This window comes from Aptenodytes forsteri, unplaced genomic scaffold (genome assembly GCF_000699145.1).
Source record: "Aptenodytes forsteri isolate BGI_AS27 unplaced genomic scaffold, ASM69914v1 Scaffold159, whole genome shotgun sequence".
NCBI lineage: Eukaryota > Metazoa > Chordata > Aves > Sphenisciformes > Spheniscidae > Aptenodytes > Aptenodytes forsteri.
The window spans coordinates 266,773-283,485 of record NW_008794747.1 but is presented as its reverse complement, the minus strand read 5'-3'; the positions used below and the strand labels follow the sequence as shown (position 1 = coordinate 283,485).

The 16,713-nt window shown below is 45.9% G+C and overlaps 1 protein-coding gene across 1 annotated transcript; it reads right to left on the bottom strand.

The window, feature by feature from the left end:
• Positions 1–8,314: 8,314 nt before the first annotated feature.
• On the bottom strand, positions 8,315–15,763 carry PMEPA1 (prostate transmembrane protein, androgen induced 1). Its single transcript, XM_009274044.2, has 3 exons — positions 15,614–15,763; positions 8,964–9,017; positions 8,315–8,863 (listed from the first exon to the last, which is right to left on the bottom strand). Exons 1-3 carry the CDS (start codon positions 15,725–15,727, stop codon positions 8,315–8,317), a joined length of 717 nt encoding a protein of 238 aa, XP_009272319.1. The 5' UTR covers positions 15,728–15,763.
• Between the last annotated feature and the right edge of the window lie 950 nt (positions 15,764–16,713).

Genomic DNA, 16,713 nt, shown 5'->3' with positions numbered 1-16,713 from the left:
CGGCTTGGGGGGGGGGGGGGGTTGCTTTATGCCCTCCAGGCACAAAGTGGATTAAATGCAGGCGCAGGCAGAGACGTGGCATGAGCTGCCACCGAGACTGCATGAGAAATGAATCATCTGCCAGGGAGAGCAGGAGCGGGGATTAACGCAGCTCCCGAGGAGGGCGATGGCAGAGAGGAGGTGCCGGCAGACAGAGGGGAAGAGTTTGGGTTAGGACAAGCAGATAAAATATGGAGACAAAAAGCGAAAAAAAAAAAAGCTGCTGTGAAGTTCAGATACTTTGAAGTTGGAATTTACACCTTCCAGCAAGCGCAGCCAGGGAGGGCCAGAAGCACTGCAAACAGGGTTTCGATGGTGGAAGCACAGGGAAAAGCTGAATCTGATTTCTTAAGTCCTATTCAATTTGCAGCACAGAAATCTGTTTAAAATCAAAGGCTTTGCCACTTGTGGTTTCCAAAAGTCACAAAATTGTTTCTTCCACTGAGTTGCAAAAAAAAAAGAAAAAGAAAAAGGGTTAAAAATAATCTTTTGCCAATCAGCCGTGCTGCAGTGTCCCCAGATCACCTTATTAGCCACAGAAAGGTAGCTTAGTAACAATATTTCTCTGCCCATTCCCACGCACTGTGCTGGTTGAACTTGGCTTTTTTTTTTCATTTAAAAAAATTCCCCTTTGGAAAATGTGGTTTCAGCTGAGTTCCCATTTTCTGTGGGAAGATGTTGGTTTCAGCCGTGAATCCAAAAATGAAAAATATCATTTCAAAACAGTGATTCAAACCAAACCCTACCCTTTCCCCCACCTTGCCATGCCTGGAGCAAGGTAGATATTTCCCACTTGGATACTTGTGATTCTGAGGTTGGGGCAGGGGCATTGCCCCCCTCTCAAAAATGTAGCATTTTGGTGTTTCTTTGCACGTGGGACAGGAAAGTGGGTTTGGAGTCGCTTGAGCCGATGCCAGGGCCATCAGCATCCCACCATGGTCATGGAGCAACTTGTCCTACCCGGGCCATCCTCACAGCCCACATTTGTCGATTTGTCAATCAAAGCGCTGTGTTGGTAAAGCAAATCAACTCATTCCTGCTGTGGGTTTTCGCCTCGTTTCTTCCTGCCGGCCCCGATCCCCCAAGACTCCCGTGTGCAGTGTTATACACTGAGTAAGCCATTTGAATTTTTATCTGTGTTACTCACAGTGCATAAAACGAGACATCTGTGTCTTTTCAGGATAGGGGCCTCGGTTTCTGCAAGCCATGTCAGGTCCTGTGGAGCTCCCACCATATCAATGGTTAATCCCAGCCGTGCTCACACACACATGGCAACTGAGGCAGGAGCAGGGCTAATGAAGATTGCAACGAAGACAAAACTCATGTCTTCATTACCTGCTTGAACACATGCAACAGGGGGAGACGCTTTTTCTTGGTCCATGCACTCAGGCTGAAATGCAGATTTTGCTTCCTAAAAGTTATCCTGTAGCACAGCCCCCCTGGGAGCTGCCACTGGCCTCCTCGCAAGCCTGCTTGAGCTGCTAAGGTACCATCCCAAAAGGAAAAAAGAAATCCAGCCCTGGAGAGCCTGGCTTTGGGACAAAGCATCACTCTTGATTGCAAATGGGTTAAAAATTTTAGCTCCAAACACTCATGTGAAAGTTGGTCAGTCGCTAAAATGGAGCATGTGAGGTTCTGCTCATTTAAAACATGATTTAGAGGAAAACAGGCTTCCTGGCTAATAGCTGGTGGTTTGTAAATGGACTGGAAGGCACCGAACGCTGGCAGCACTGAGCAGTACTGCATATAGCACACTATCCGGTACCTCCAATACATCATCTCAAGTGCTCCATGATGCCTCAAGAAGCCCACTTGCACCTCCAAATCATCACTCACCGATTCATCCCGGAGCCCAGACTGCTGGGGCCAGTGTCCTACGGTCTAAAATGGCAATGAGAGCAATTTAACCCACAGTGCTGCTCATTAACCTCGCCTGCACAGCAATGCACTCTTCTTCCAAGTGGTAGCCCAGCTCTTTGGGAACCTCTGGCTCCCTCAGGGCACAGGGACACGCCAGGCTTGAAGCCCCACCACTCGCCAGGGCCCTGAGAGCAGGCAGGGACAGTCCCCTGCCAAACACCCCCCCCAGCCATGTTACAGCTGCTGACACCGGGGGGTATGTTGAGTAATTCAGGTCTAAAGGTAGAAGGGCTCCAAACTGGACTCGTTGGGTATTTGGCCCATCGGAGCCTGTGGTCAGTTACTGGCGAGCGTTCCCTGAAGCCAGGAGAGCCCCGCCAACGAGCCAGGCAATGGCACGGCGTTAAAAGCAGCCAATTGCTTACCATGGGGAAAAATTAAAGTGTTCCAACCCAGGGCAGCTGCTGTCCAGTGCTCTATTGCCCCGGGTCATCTTTCCAGCAGCAATGCACAGAGGACACCAGGAATCCCACAAAATAAACCGCAACCGGGAGGTGAGTGGCACAGTTCCAGGATCAGAGCCAGACAGTTGGATTTGGGGTTCTTCCCGGGCTGCGATTAAGCTGCTTTCAGTCATTACTAGTGATATTTTCCCAACTGGCCATCAGCTCAGGGCTGTGTTGCAAATAACCGGCCGCGCAGAGCATCCAAGCATCCCGCTGAAGTCCACAGGAGCTCCTCATGCCCACAGATCCCCCAAATTAAAGCCAAGTGCCCACCACTTTCCCATCCAAATCAGCTGGAGGGGCCGCTTGTAAAAGCCAGGGGCCACTTTCAAAAATGCTGCCACCTTAAACAGAGGTTTGCGATCAGACAGAAAGAAGAGCTGGGGAGACCGAGGGCTTAGGCAGAGCCGACAGCCTTCAGGCGAAGCTCGGGGATTAATTACTACACACTCCTTAGTCCTAAGAGGGAACCCAAGGTCTGGGTGAATCTACAGGACATCCTTCAGAAACACAAAAAGAAAACCCCTTGCAAACAGTTAAGTTTTCAATCATTTTAATGTGATCACTGCAATTTGACCACAGTCTCAGAAAGGAAAAAGTCACACAAATTATCTGTGCTTAGGATTTGAGTCAATCTACACAGTTCTTGTTGATTGACGGTTATTCAAGTTAAGACCTTCTGACCATCAGTGGTGTTCTTGGCTGAAAGGCAGGATCGCAAGTGTTGGACATATTGGTGCAAACCAGGAATGCTTCTTCTGGGATTAAAGCTGCGACACCTGATCTACTCAAAAGAAAACAGAATTGTACACGCACACACGCACACACGGACCGAGCATGCAAATACACCGGGAACCAGCTACAGCTTCACGGGAAAAAACACGTTGTGGCAATACAGAGGCTGGCCTGTTATTCAGAAGGCTACTTAACAAGGAAGGGAGGAAATCACATGAATATCAAAAACTGAGAATATCCATTTTCCAATATTTGAAAAGAAAATAAGAAGAGCTTTTGAAATTACATTGTGTTGGCAAACTCTGATTTTTGGGTAACAAAGCAAAAGGTGAAGGCAAATTTTCCAATGTATTGTAAAATTTATTGTATAAGTATTGCAGCTTTTAGAATGACATATAATTGCCACTATCGGTTACTGTTACACAATAAGCGTTTACAACAGATTTTTGTAAATTGGCATCAGAGTACATATTCATACTAAAACAGCAAAATATAGATAAGTACTGCATTGCATGTGCTGTCAATAGTTTACATAAGTTTAAACTTGAACAGAACTCAGGATACAGGACTGCCTATAACAAACTCCAAAGCCAAAGCAATGCAACTGGAAGTTTAAGAAAATATTAATACAATGAAATGTGGCTATAAGGCAGGCAAATTAGGACTTTAATGTTGTCCCTCATGAGCTTCTATAGTACAGCAAAAATCTGAAGCGCAGTTTCTGGAAAACTTCTTTTTCTTTTTTGTAGCTTTGTGTTGTACATAGAAAATCTCTGAGAGATACAGAGACAGAAGAGATTAAAAATTCATTCTGTTCTCACCTAGCACTGTTAATGCTACACATCTGGATTCAGTCTTTTCCCGATCCTTAGTAAAAATGTTGGGCTTTTATTTATTTTTTAATATAGCAGTTAGTGCAATTTTATAGTTCAATACACATACAAAAGGGTGATTCTCCAGAAAGCAATTGGATTTCCTTATACCCCCACTTAAGATAGAATTAATTTCGTAACATTAATGGAAACAATGCACTAGATTAGTAAAGCTGAATCTTCAAATCGGTGAAATCGAGGGTTGTGAAGGGAACACAAGTTTTACCAGTGTCAGCCCCAAATGAAACCCATCCTTCCTCACCATCCTGATTGACAAAGCCACGTTCCCATTACAGGCCATTAAGATTTGGGGGCACTTTAAGGATGCTGTTTGCCGTACTGTAAGCTAAGAAACTGTAAGATTAACAACCCCTTTTAAAGCTAACGTGACTCTTAAAACTTCGAGCAAAAAGGCAGGCTAGGACAAGAGGTTGCTAAGCATTAGCAATGCCTTGTTTCTTCTGTATTTGTTTAAAAATAAATCATTCTTAAGGGGCCTGAATCTCTCTGCTGGCAGCTGCAAGATGCTAGAGACTCCTACGGAGCAGGACCGCGGTCCAGCTTCTAGCACAGTTCTCTCCTGAGCTGCGTGAAGGCCAGAAGGAAACGAGTAGAGACATCAGCAAGGGTGTGCAAAGCAAATTCTCTGCCTTGGTGGCAATACGGGACATGGGAATTGGGAAGAAATGGACCCCGAGGCAAAAAGTAACATTAAATAGTAATAATAATAACAACAACAATAACAATAACAATAATAATAATAATAAAAAAGAACAGACCATTATTTCTAAACACCCATTCAGAACTTGGAGTTGATCTGGGCCCCAGATCTGGTATCTGCACTTGAAATACACAGGTCTCGGGACTGCAAAGCAGAGGGATGGACAGAAGAAAGACAAAAGATGACAACTTGGCTCCGTCGAGATGGACTCGAGTTGCACCCGCTGCCTGGGACCCGGGGCTCCCCCCCACTGGGGCTGCAGCCGCTCCCCAAGGACCTGCACCGGCAGTGGGAAAGATGGCAGCTTGGTTTTTGTTTGTGCATGGCATGAACTGAAAGGCATCAGTTGCAATAGAGATTTGGTGTTGATGAGCCACCCTGTTTCACAATCATTAAATTCCCCAAACTAGAGAAAGAGGTAAATGAAACTGGACCCAGGAACTCAACAAACTGATCACTCAACTGCAGATGCTTGGGGTGGTGCTTGAGAAATAAAAGCTCACACTAGGAGCGGATTGGGGAGAAAGGAAAAAAAATAGGGAGAACCGGTTGAAATTTTGAGGACTTCAAAGCATGAGAGCTGGGTTTAATTGCACAGCATTTTTAGACCCTCTCCCACTATCCCTCCACGCCTTTCCAGACCCTACCCACCTCCCTGACCTCTCTATGGGGTTTGGTGGCCAGGCGATGCCACGTGACAAGACAATCCCATTACTTAACAACCTCCAGTCCCCACGACACCTCCTTATTCACTGCTCAGTTTTAAATGCGTGATACGTATTCCACCCAAACCCTGCTGAGGTAACCAGGTTTTTTGTAGCAAACAAACTAGTTCAGATTACAGAACACTCCCCCCACACACCCCAAACAACCCCAACCCCACTAATTCACGCATTTTGGCTCAAGAGGGCAGTAGATATTATATTTCTGTTTCTCTTTTGGTTGGTATCTCATTTACAATATCCACCAGTTTCCCACTTCCCCGGGTAGGATAATGTGCATAAATGCGTTCAAGCTCCCTTACAAACAGCGGGAGAAGAGCAGCGGCAGAGGGAGCAGCCTGCGTGGCCAGGCACAGGGGGCTGCTCCAGGGAGCAGGCAGCGCTGCCGGGAAAGAAGGGACTGGAAAATTGAATGCAAGGCCCAAAGGAGCAAGAGACCAGACGCTGGTTACTTGTGACGCTAACGATGATTTTGTTTTCCCCTCTCTAAAAAGGGAGGGTTACTGTTTGTTTAATAAGGCACTAAATAGACATGTTACATAAAGGAAAGATACATCTTAAAAACTCGTATAAATTCATCAGTTTTGTACCTTTCATGACAAACTAGATTTACTCCTTTGCATGACTTTTTTTTTGTGGCTTTTTTTTTTTTTTTTAAGGTCATCAAAATTTAGGTTACACGACTGTAAAGCTATGAAGATTTCAAGAGCTGTGGAAAAGCAGTTTGAGATATTGAGAAGGTACAGGACTAGTTCTAGGCAAAAATAAAAAAAAGCAAAAAATAACGATCAAACTTCAAGTTCAGCTATTCATCGTCTTCTTTAAAATATATATAAATATTGTTCAAATGGTCAGAACTTCAAAACCGTTCTCATGGTTTGTGGTTTTTTTTTTTCAAGTAATAGAAAAGTTGCTTAAAAACAATAGTTATTGCCTTTATATCTTTCATTTATGTCACTCTACTAGATAGCATCCTGCAGAAAATGAAATCACACCTCCTTGTAAATCTTCGCTCTCTGTGGTTCCCCTACCGACCCTTCCTCACGCTCGGAGAGATGCTCTCCTGGCCGGGGAGACGGGACCGAGAACAGGTTTTTTTTCCCTTTTGCTTTGTCTCTAGCGCTCTCAGGTTTCTCACTCGCTCATTCCGTCACATACAAATTCACCACGAGGGTAAAACACCTACCAGACACCTACGCAATATAAAAATGTAAACAATAGCATAGTAAGACAAAATGCTTCTGAAACCAAGATAAATTAAAGACGCACAACACCCGGCGGGTGGGAGGGCAGGTGGGACCGTGCTGCTGTGGATGAGGGTATCTTCAGAAGAGGTAAAGGGGGTTTGCTTCTAAAGCATTAAGCATATTTCTGTAGCCTTTAATTAATACATCACAGGAGCAGATTCATTTCCATCTACTGTATCTGACGCCTCTTTAGCTAGGATAATAAAGTAAAAAATAGTAGTGACAAGAGGCAGCCTGGGGGACGACGGCGCTGCGAGCCACAGCTGTGCCCGTTTATCCCAAATAGAGGTTTGGGACGTTAATACAAAATGAAAATGACTTTCACCACCACCACGCTTTTCAGCTCATACTTCCAATGAGACATCTAAACCCCAGCTGAAAGGCAGCCAGTGGGTACGTTACCATGTACTCACATTAACTTCCATAATCACCGCTTTAGCTCCAAATAGGGCCCTTCAGTTGAACATCGAAAGAAATAAACCAAAAACCACTTTGTTCCTTCAGACACAGAAGTTTATTCTCATCCCCACCACCCCCCTCCAAAAAGTTAGAGGTTGTCCAAAAAAAAAAAAAAAAAAAAAAAAAAATCAAGTAATTTTTGTCTGCTTCAGTCATTACTGACTCTCAGAAGCAGGGAGTTTTTATTTTACCTTTTTACTCCAATAATCCTACCGGATGACATACAGACACACACCAACTCCTCTTGCTTTGTAGGGAATGTATAAAGCCGTGACTGTCAGCGGCCACGCACAGGGACTCTGGAAATTAGGGATTTGCATAAGATGCAGTCTCGCTCACCGCTCCTCCCAGGGCTGGCATCACCACTTCAGCGTTTTTCCACCCCCTTCCAGCTACTTTGTTCTTCACTTCGACATATATCCCTTAACAGGTTCATGGTAGACATGATAGAGGCTTTGACCAACACAAGCACTGACATATTTATATTAAAAAATAGTGCAAAATTTCAACATTTATATAAATAACTCTAAACCCCTGCTTTTGATTTTTTTTTGTTTTTTGTTTTTTTACAATGTAATACACGCTTTTTGAGTTGGCACTCAAAAAATTGCCTTTTTCTTCTAGTTCAGAAAACAACTTTTTTTTTTTTTGAATAGGCCTCTTCTAATACAAAAATACTCCTGCTCCTTACACATACACTTTCTCTTATTTTTAATATATATTTATATATTTATATTGCAGATCTTTAAACAAAATGTTTTTTGTGCAAATATTTTGTCTTTAAAGATAAGTGAAATAATCAAACAAAAAAAAAAGCATTCACACACAGCTCAACTAGAAACAAAAAAAAAAGGACTACAGTTGATTTTTTTTTTTTTCCTTTTTAAACGTCTAGACAAAGCTCAATAAAGAAATGTTTTTGCAAGCTTGGTAGGCTTGTGCATTCAGACCAGACATAACAAGTAAATATTTATACATGGAGAGATGGGGAAGGGCTTTTTTTTTTTTCTTTGCTCATCTTCCTCAACTCTCTCTCTCTCTCTCCTTTTTCTTTTAACGAGAAGTGCAGAGTGTTTCATTTACTTTCTTGCTTTTTTCTTTTTTTTCCTTTTCTCCTTTTTGGGGTCCCCTTTTTTTTTTTTTTTTTTTTTTTTTAAAAGGGGTGCCCTTTTTGTTTCTCTTTCTCTTTGTTCCACGCGGTTGTGCTCTCAAGGCCATTGATTTGTGAATGATGGAGTCTGCTGCCCTCCAAGATGGAGGGCATCCCATTGTTGTTCTGCTGGTGCTGGTAAAACGTCGACCCGGGGTAGTGCCCTATCACCTCGCTGTACGTCGGCGGCGGTCCCTCCATCCTACCATTGCTCCCATAGCAGGTCGCGCTGATGCCAGAGTTACTGCTGGGGGGGCACGGCCCCCCGTACACGGAGTTATCTATCAAGTCACTGTCGAAGATGGTTCTGTTGGGGGGGGCCCGGACCGACTCTCTGTTGAGCTCCATTTGCTGCTCGGGGTCTCGCAGCTGCAGCGTGCAGGGTCCCTGGTACGGGGGGGGCTCCTCGCCGTCTGACAGCGAGATGGTGGGCGGCAGGTCGATCTCGTGCTGCATGTAGGGGTAGGTTGGCTGGAATCTGTTAAAGCGGTCCCTCTGCAGAAAGGATGGCACTGCCAGGCGGTCGCTGGGTCTCGGGGTGTAGATTTGCTGCTGAAAGGGAGAAAAAGAGAGAAAGAGGGCGAAAAGCGTGAGACGCTGCATCCTGGGAGAGCGGGAAAGGCAGCGGCACCCGCACCCGCGTCGCCCTCACCTCTGTTATTCCATTCCCCGACACGGTGCTTTCCGAAGGCCACAGGCTTCCCTCCTGCATTGGAAAGGACAAGAGAGTGCAGAGTGAGTCTGACTGCCAGCAGTGGTTAAGCTCCTTCTGCGAATGGCTCGTGCCAGGTTTCACCCTGCGCCAGAGCCCAGGTAAGATGCTGCTGCTGCTGCTGCTGCCAACGCGTTCCTGCCCCGGCTGCAGCAACACACAGCACGCACCCTCTTCTAAGCAGGCAACCAGCTCTAGTAGGGGTATTAGCTGCTATCATATATGCTGGGTATCACATGGGTAATGCTAAGGCTATTAGCATATTACCACTGAAAACAACACTTCTGATTAAAATTTCCCTCCATTTTCACCTCCATTTACATTTAATAGATCACTTGCAGAATGAATGATGAGAATGACACCAGCAAACAACGCTCTCCCATTTACAGACTTCCCCCTTCCCGCCCACACCCACCCAGCGTGTTTCTGTCCCTGGTTCAAACATGCCAGAGGAGTATTTTTCAATTTGTGATCCATGAGCCGCGGGTGATTCACAAGACATCAGAAAATGCTCCATGAAATAATGACAAGATTTAAAAAAAACCCACAAACCAAAAAAACCCCCTCACACCCACATTCTGATGCACACAATCAAGGAAATCATGGGAAAATAAAGATAATAAGTGAATAACCAAATGTTAAGCCTAATTTTGATTTGGCTAAAAAAAAAAAAGAAATCTGTAGCAACAGGATGGTTCTAGAGTATTTTTGCCCCAAAAGGCTAAGTGGTCCTTGGCTTAAGCAGACTGAGGAACTGTGGTCTGGAGGCTTCCTTATACTGCAAGCATCACCCTGGTCCTGCAATGTGAACCCAGGTGCCCACAACCCCAGGCATGATAAAGCCACAAGCCAGTTTCCCCCAAACCATGAGATCAGTTTACAATTCATGATCAAAACAAACAAACAAAGGTTATTCCCATTTGCTGGTGATACCCTGAGCATAAACAGTTCACCCTAGACACTTTTGCCTTACGAACTAAAATATTTAAATATTGTTAATATTCACATATAGCAACTCTGGCAGGCAGGGCTGGAGGAAACCAAGCCAGAGGCTCATAATTACAACCTGGAATAGCTGGCACTTCTCAGCTCCTTGCAGGTGAATCTCCAGTTCTGGCACTAGCAAGTCAGGCACAGGCAGAAGTATTTACCGCCAGTGGAAGAAAATGCCAAAGGTGTTTCTTTTTCCCCTTTTTCCCTTTAAGGTGTCCCATCCAAAGGCCATTCTCGTGCCCAAACTATGCAGCAGGGCTCTCCAGACGAGCAAACCACAAGCTTTCCTACTATGAAAATACCTATTTCTATAATAACCGTGGTGGCGGTCCGGGCAGACTGGTGCCCCGGTGAAAGCCTGTAAAAAGCTGCAACGGTACCGCAGCACCACGGACACCTTTGCTGATAAAGTCAGAAGGGATTTTGCCTGTCCGATGCTCCTTGGACCTTGCCCAGCTGTGAAGCACATCTGGCCTCATACCAGGCTGCAGCATGCAAGGGAAAATGTTGCTGCATACCTTTGCAGCTGTCCCAGTAAGCAGCATCTCCACTCCTCCCAGAAGCGCCTCCGAGAGCAGACAGACCAGGGGTGCCCCTATGGGCAGAGCCAGCCCCAAGCCCTGCGGCAGGACCCTCGGCACCCAGGCATCCCGCAACATGCATCCGACTGCCCGAAACGCAGCACCAGCACCGCATTAAAAATCTCCGAAGAAGCCACCCAGTATATCCCCCCCCCCTCCTCCTTCCCCCTGCCTCCCTTCTTATTTTCCCCAACTTTGGAATATATTTTCTCTTGTGGCATCACACATGGTATCAGATATGGAGAGAATCCCATCAGGTTCCTGTTTTTGAAGCTCAGCTCTGCACATAAACCTCAGGGCGGTCCTGTCGCCAGTGCAAGGAAAACAGTGATTTGTATGGAAATGAGACAGCCCAGATTCTTCCCACTTCTCCGTGTTTTTTAGGGAGCATCTCCTTGGAGCAGAGGTTGAGTGTTGCAATACCGGCACCCTCCCCGGCTACAGCTAATGAATGCGCTGGTTGAGCTGTGTGCCGCATTGCCCTTCCCGAGCAATGCAACGCCATGTTTTATACAGACCTTGAGACTTCAATATGCAACTGTTTACACAGGCATCAACTGTTTAGTCTAGTCCATTTTACATGTATTTCTTGCCTGCAGGGATAGTCTACAGTCCAATTCCCCCAGCAGCCAAAAGACCCAAGAGGCACTGCATCTGCCAGAGATCAAATCCTCGCCTCTAACCCCCCGCTCAGCCACGGCGCTGACACCAAAGGGCACAGGGGGGGTTTCCAGTGCTGCCACATGCGCTGCCAGCCCTTCACCTCATCCCGAAGGACGCCAAAGCAGGGGGCAGGAGCGGGAAGCACTCCGAAAACTGTGTTTACTTTGCCGTGCCCCCGTGGCAGACTTCCTGAGCAGTGAGTACCCCGCTGCCTTCTGCTAGATGTTTTATATTTAACTTGGCAGTGGGCAGTGCCATGGCAATATCCCATCTGCTTCCCCCCTTTCCCGGGAGTGATGTCAGCCGGCTCCTGCGAGGGCGGCTGTAGCCCGGCGCTTCCCGGCGTGCAGAGCATCGCCGCGCTCAGCTGGGGCTTCCCGCTGCGGCAGGCGATGGGGAGGGCACGTACACACCCTTACGTGAGCTGCTTCACCCAAAACGTACCCTACCCCAAGTACTCACTCACCCAAAGCCTCCACCCAATATCCCACCCAGGCGTTTAGAAGAAAAGCTCTGGCTCACACATTAACACATCTATTTGTACAGATGAGGTCCAGGAACGATGCTCTGGGCAACACACGGATGCAAGAGTAGCAAAGCAGTAGAAACACCATTAAAATGGGATCTGCAGAGAGATAAGGAGCAGACAGGAGACCCATTTGCTGGAGGAGCTGGATCTCTGCAGCTGTTATTAACCAATTCTCCCGGGACTCCAGGGCTTGACCTGGACACGCTTACATGCCCACAGCTGACCGACCACAAGCACGCTCACCGCCACCGACCCTGTGTCTCACACACTACTGTGAAGCCCATCTGGGTAACGGCTCATCTCTCCTAAAAACTCAGTAGTGGGATTAAAATTGCTGGAAATCAGTAGTCAGAGGAGGACAAAGCCTCAGAGACAGAAAACATACATACTTTTAGCCTTCGCACTTTGGCCATGGGATGGCTACACAGCCCCACTGAGCCAAGCAAAACTGCGCTGTCCCGTGAGGGAGCATCACCGCTGTAAATCCTCGTCCTCGGGGCTCTCCTCGCTCACCTCTGATTTTCAGAATATTTAGGACTTGAATTCATCTCAACAATGGCTGAGTCTAGAAAGCTATGGGTTTCTGAAACTAAAACTGAGATTCTGCTGTCTGTTTAGCAATATGGCTGTAAAAGCCTCCGCAAGTATTCCAGGACTCACTGCAGAACCTAAAATTACTTTTAAATTCCTTTTTAGAGATCAATCTTCAACTTTTATAGAACCGCTTGTTTTAGTAACGTCAGAGAATTTTCTCTGTAAAGCTGCATGGCACAGATTAAGTCTCTGAGCCTTCAGGAGGACTTATATTTTCCATTTTACGGGACAAAGGTATGCTTGGAGATTACATTTATACCACTTTTTCTTGGGGGAGCAGGATATCACTGTTCCAAAGGTGCATGGACAGTGCCATTCTTATTGCAAAAAAGTTTTTAGTAGCATTTCTTAAATATTCTTAGTTCTGGAAAAATAAAGGTACTTGTTGTAAGGAGACAGAGTTTAAGTTCAGCAAAAACAGTGATGGAGAAACACATGACATAATACGAGAATTCCTTGCTAGCAAGAACCGCATTAAAAAACCCTTTAGGGAAATTAATTTCTCCTTCAGTTGTAATTTCTGAGGTACAACAGCAAAAACAGGACAACTCTGGCAGACCTAGCAGCATCCTGACCACGGGATGAACTACTTTAATATTTCAAAAGATGAAAAGCGTGTGTGCAGTTCTGGTGCCTGTCTGCGGTCACGACAGCAAAATGAAGTTTGGGATTTAAAAAGCCCGACACCAGTTGAGCACAAGTTTAATGGGTTACATAAACTGGTATCCAGTTCAGCGTATCCTCTGCCTGCCAGCCTTCAGCGCTCGTTTAGACTGGAGCTGTTTTCTACGAAAAGACATGCTGTGCGGAATCCGAATGGAGCTACCGTTAAGGTCTTTATTATGATTGATCCCACTGTAACGAGCTTCCCGCTTAGCACGAGGGGCTTCTCTGTCCTGTCAGGAGGGCGCTCGGATCACAGGGAAGCTTGGCTGCCACTCCATCAACGCTGCACTCGCAGCACAGGCAGCAGCAGGGAGAAGGGGAAGAATTATAAAGAGGGGGAAAAAAAAAACCCAAATGGTACATTTGCATTTCTCTCCTTAGCTCTGAGAAAGGGTTTGAAGACTCTGCATCCTCACTGAGGTCTAGCAGAGGTACGGAGGTAAACCTTTGCTGAAAAGCCATTTAATCGCTGATGCGTCTGAAGGCTGAATAAGTAACAGGGCTGTTTTGGTGTGGGGACTGGGCCAAAAAGTGGCTGGAAATTTTGGCCTGGTGAAATTTAAAAAAGAAAAAGATTTTAAAGAAGAAAAAAAAAGAAAAAAGGGGGAAAAGGCATTATTTTTTAAACAGTCAACAATTTTTGTTTCAACCTGAAATTTTGGTTCAATCTCCATGTGTTTTTATCTTCTCTTTCCATGTTAGCCTTCTTTCCTCTTTTTAAAGAAAATAGAAAACAGGCCACTTAAGAGAACAGAAATTACTGTATTAAAATGAAAAAGGCTTGATCTGATATTTGCTTTGAAAAATGTAAAATGAAACATTTTGGTATTGTTCAAGTAAAACATTCTGGACGTGATAAAACAGTAAAAAAATCTGAAAATGGGAAAACAATCTTTCTGCTATTTTTAATAATTCATGTGCTCGGATGCCCACATTCTGCTACTGCTGGAAGCAGGTGCACAGGACAGTCAGAAGAGACATAAGATTTCTGTAACTCCGGGAGGAGCCGGGATACGTGTGGGGAGTTTAGCTCTGATCCCCAAAGCAGGCAGGTGCTTGAGCGCTCACCACCCTCGCACCGGCTGGTTTAACGTGGGATCACGCACTCCCGGCACTTTGATCTTGTTGCACAGCATCGACAAACAACCACGAGCTGAGCTCACTGCCGTGCCCTCCGGAGACACACTCCACAGCCCACAAAATGAAGGGTGGTTTAATTGAGCTTGGGATTTGCACAGCTCTCCTTCCCAAGGGGTGTCTTCCTCACTTTGGCACAGAGCATCCAGTAAGGGACCTTCGTCTGCTGTATGTAATGTGTGACAAAAAGAGCAGCTACAGAGCGGAGGGACAGCCTGCGCCTGCTGGCTGGACAGCCTTCAACAGCGCTGTACTGAAGACTTAATAGCAGACATTAGATATCTCTCTCTCTCTCTCTCAAAAAAAAAAAAAAAAGAAAAAAAGAAAAAAGAAAGCAATCCCAGTATCTGATCTTTTTCCTGCAGTGAGCATGGATTTGATACAAGAGAGCACGGCCCCACACAGACCACCACAAGGCAGCACGGGTGTGCTCAGCCTGCCCTGGAAGCCTGCAGAGAAGAGGGCGCGAAGCAGTGACCTTGAGGAAGCCCTATCGTTTAAAGAGCTTTAAGATCCTTCAGGGCGCACACTAAAAAAAAAAAAAAGTATCAGTACAAGGTATCTCTGCACTGAAGACAGAGCCACGTAGGCAGTGGTGAATAGTACATGCTCACTTTCCAAGAAAATGTGATCTCTTTTCCCTGTAGGTTCTTGTAAGTCTCTCTGAGCTGCTGCATTTGAGGAAACTGCATAAACCAACATCTGCCTCGAGGCTGGAGGGGCTCCCCCTCAAGTCACCGTCAGAGGTACAATTAACACGTTTCTCCTCAGGCTTTTATGAAGCAGGGAGCCTGGGTTACACAAGGAACCTCTCGAGCATCCCCTTGGAAAGATTTCTGCTTGTCAGGCTGACAAGTGTTTTCTGACCCCTCCACCACAGTAATGGCAGCACCACTGCTGAAAACTGGAGAAAGTCTTTTGGGATGTCCTATTCTCTTCAAGGCAGGCAGTAAGTTTTCATACAGTCATTTGAGACTCTCCAGCTGGAGCCGCCAAAGGACTCAATAGTTTGGGGCTGTTAAAGGCAAGGCATATGTACCCCAACCAGCTGAGGGTACGTGGTGGTTTCAGGAACAGGACACACCAAGAACAGCCTCGTGCAGTTACTTTACTGATGTAACATCTGAATTGCAAAGCTCAGGGCAAAGGCAGAGGCTGTGGCTGTCCATATATTACAACATACAGCACCCTAAAGAGCCAGAGGCATCCCTAAAAGGACACCACCACCCCTCCCAACCCATCAGTAACTGAGAGACAGAAGATGATGCCAAGACCCAACCTGGAGGGTGTCTCTTCACACAGTGCCAAGTGGCACGTGGGCAAACACGACCCAAACGAGTGCCTTTGGCTCTAATGTTTCCCCAATGTCACATCATTTGGGAAACAGCGCAGGACGACGTGGGTTGGAAGAGCAGGGTGTGACTTACTGATGAGAGGTTCTCGTCTCTCCGCCTCCCCTGGCTGTGCCGGCTGATGAAGGATCGCGCAGAGAGTTTGTAGTGGTTCAGCAGACATGTGATCACCACCACCATCACCATCATCACCACCACGATTATGATTATCTGTACAAACTCCAACTCCGCTGCAAGAGAGACAGACAGACTTTAAGCCACCAGAAAAAGCAGCATGTAATTGAGCACAAGAACTAAAGTTGCCGAGATGCCAGTGACACCGCTGCATCCTTCCCCCATAAAGCTCTCATGCCTACATGTGCTCTACATGCTTTGAGCTCAGCTACTTACTTAATAAAAAACTCATTAATTCACTTTCAGTGCCACAGAAGAGTCTCTAGGAGGGATCATAGAATCATAGAATCATTAAGGTTGGAAAAGACCTCTAAGATCATCGAGTCCAACCACTGACCCAACACCACCACCACTAAACCATCACAAATATCTGATAAGACAAACTGCAAAATGAAACTGTACAACAGGACCTCAGGGAGAGTGTGTGCTAACAGTGAATTTGCAGGATCCATGCTCATCTGGGAACTTAAAGAAGCCAGTTGCAAGGTACAGTCTGTTACCAAGGAACAAACAAGGATCTGCCTCCAAGAAAACTATGAGGGAGGCAAGGAGAATGACAGCACTGTAACCAACCAAGACCCAGCAAAGGTATGAGCACAACTTCAAAACCCAGCAATCTGCACATGCAGCAAAAGAACCGAGTGGTGCTTGTCCCATCACTTCCATTGCTTGCCCTGGCTTTTTGTTTCCAGCTCCTGAGCTTCCTAGGTAAGTCCCAACTGCAGAAACATATTTTTTCTGTGAAATCCCTGAGAAAATCTCACTGCATTAATTACATTAATTAGAACTGCTGCAAATAGAAAATAAACATTTCAACTTCTCTCAAAGAGTTGGGTGACCTGTTCTGGAGAACTTATCTGTGTACTCATTCTATTTCATAGAATCATAGAATCATTGAGGTTGGAAAGGACCTCTAAGATCATCGAGTCCAACCGTCAACCCAACACCACCATGCCCACTAAACCATGTCCCTAAGCGCCTCATCTACTCATCTTTTAAAT

Coding starts and splice junctions, on each gene's coding strand:
- PMEPA1 (XM_009274044.2), bottom strand. CDS start 15,727: ATGATGGTGATGGTGGTGGTGATCACATGTCTGCTGAACCACTACAAA. Junction 9,018..15,613: donor GAGACGAGAACCTCTCATCA/GTAAGTCACACC, acceptor TTTCCAATGCAG/GAGGGAAGCCTGTGGCCTTC. Junction 8,864..8,963: donor CGGGGAATGGAATAACAGAG/GTGAGGGCGACG, acceptor TCTCCCTTTCAG/CAGCAAATCTACACCCCGAG.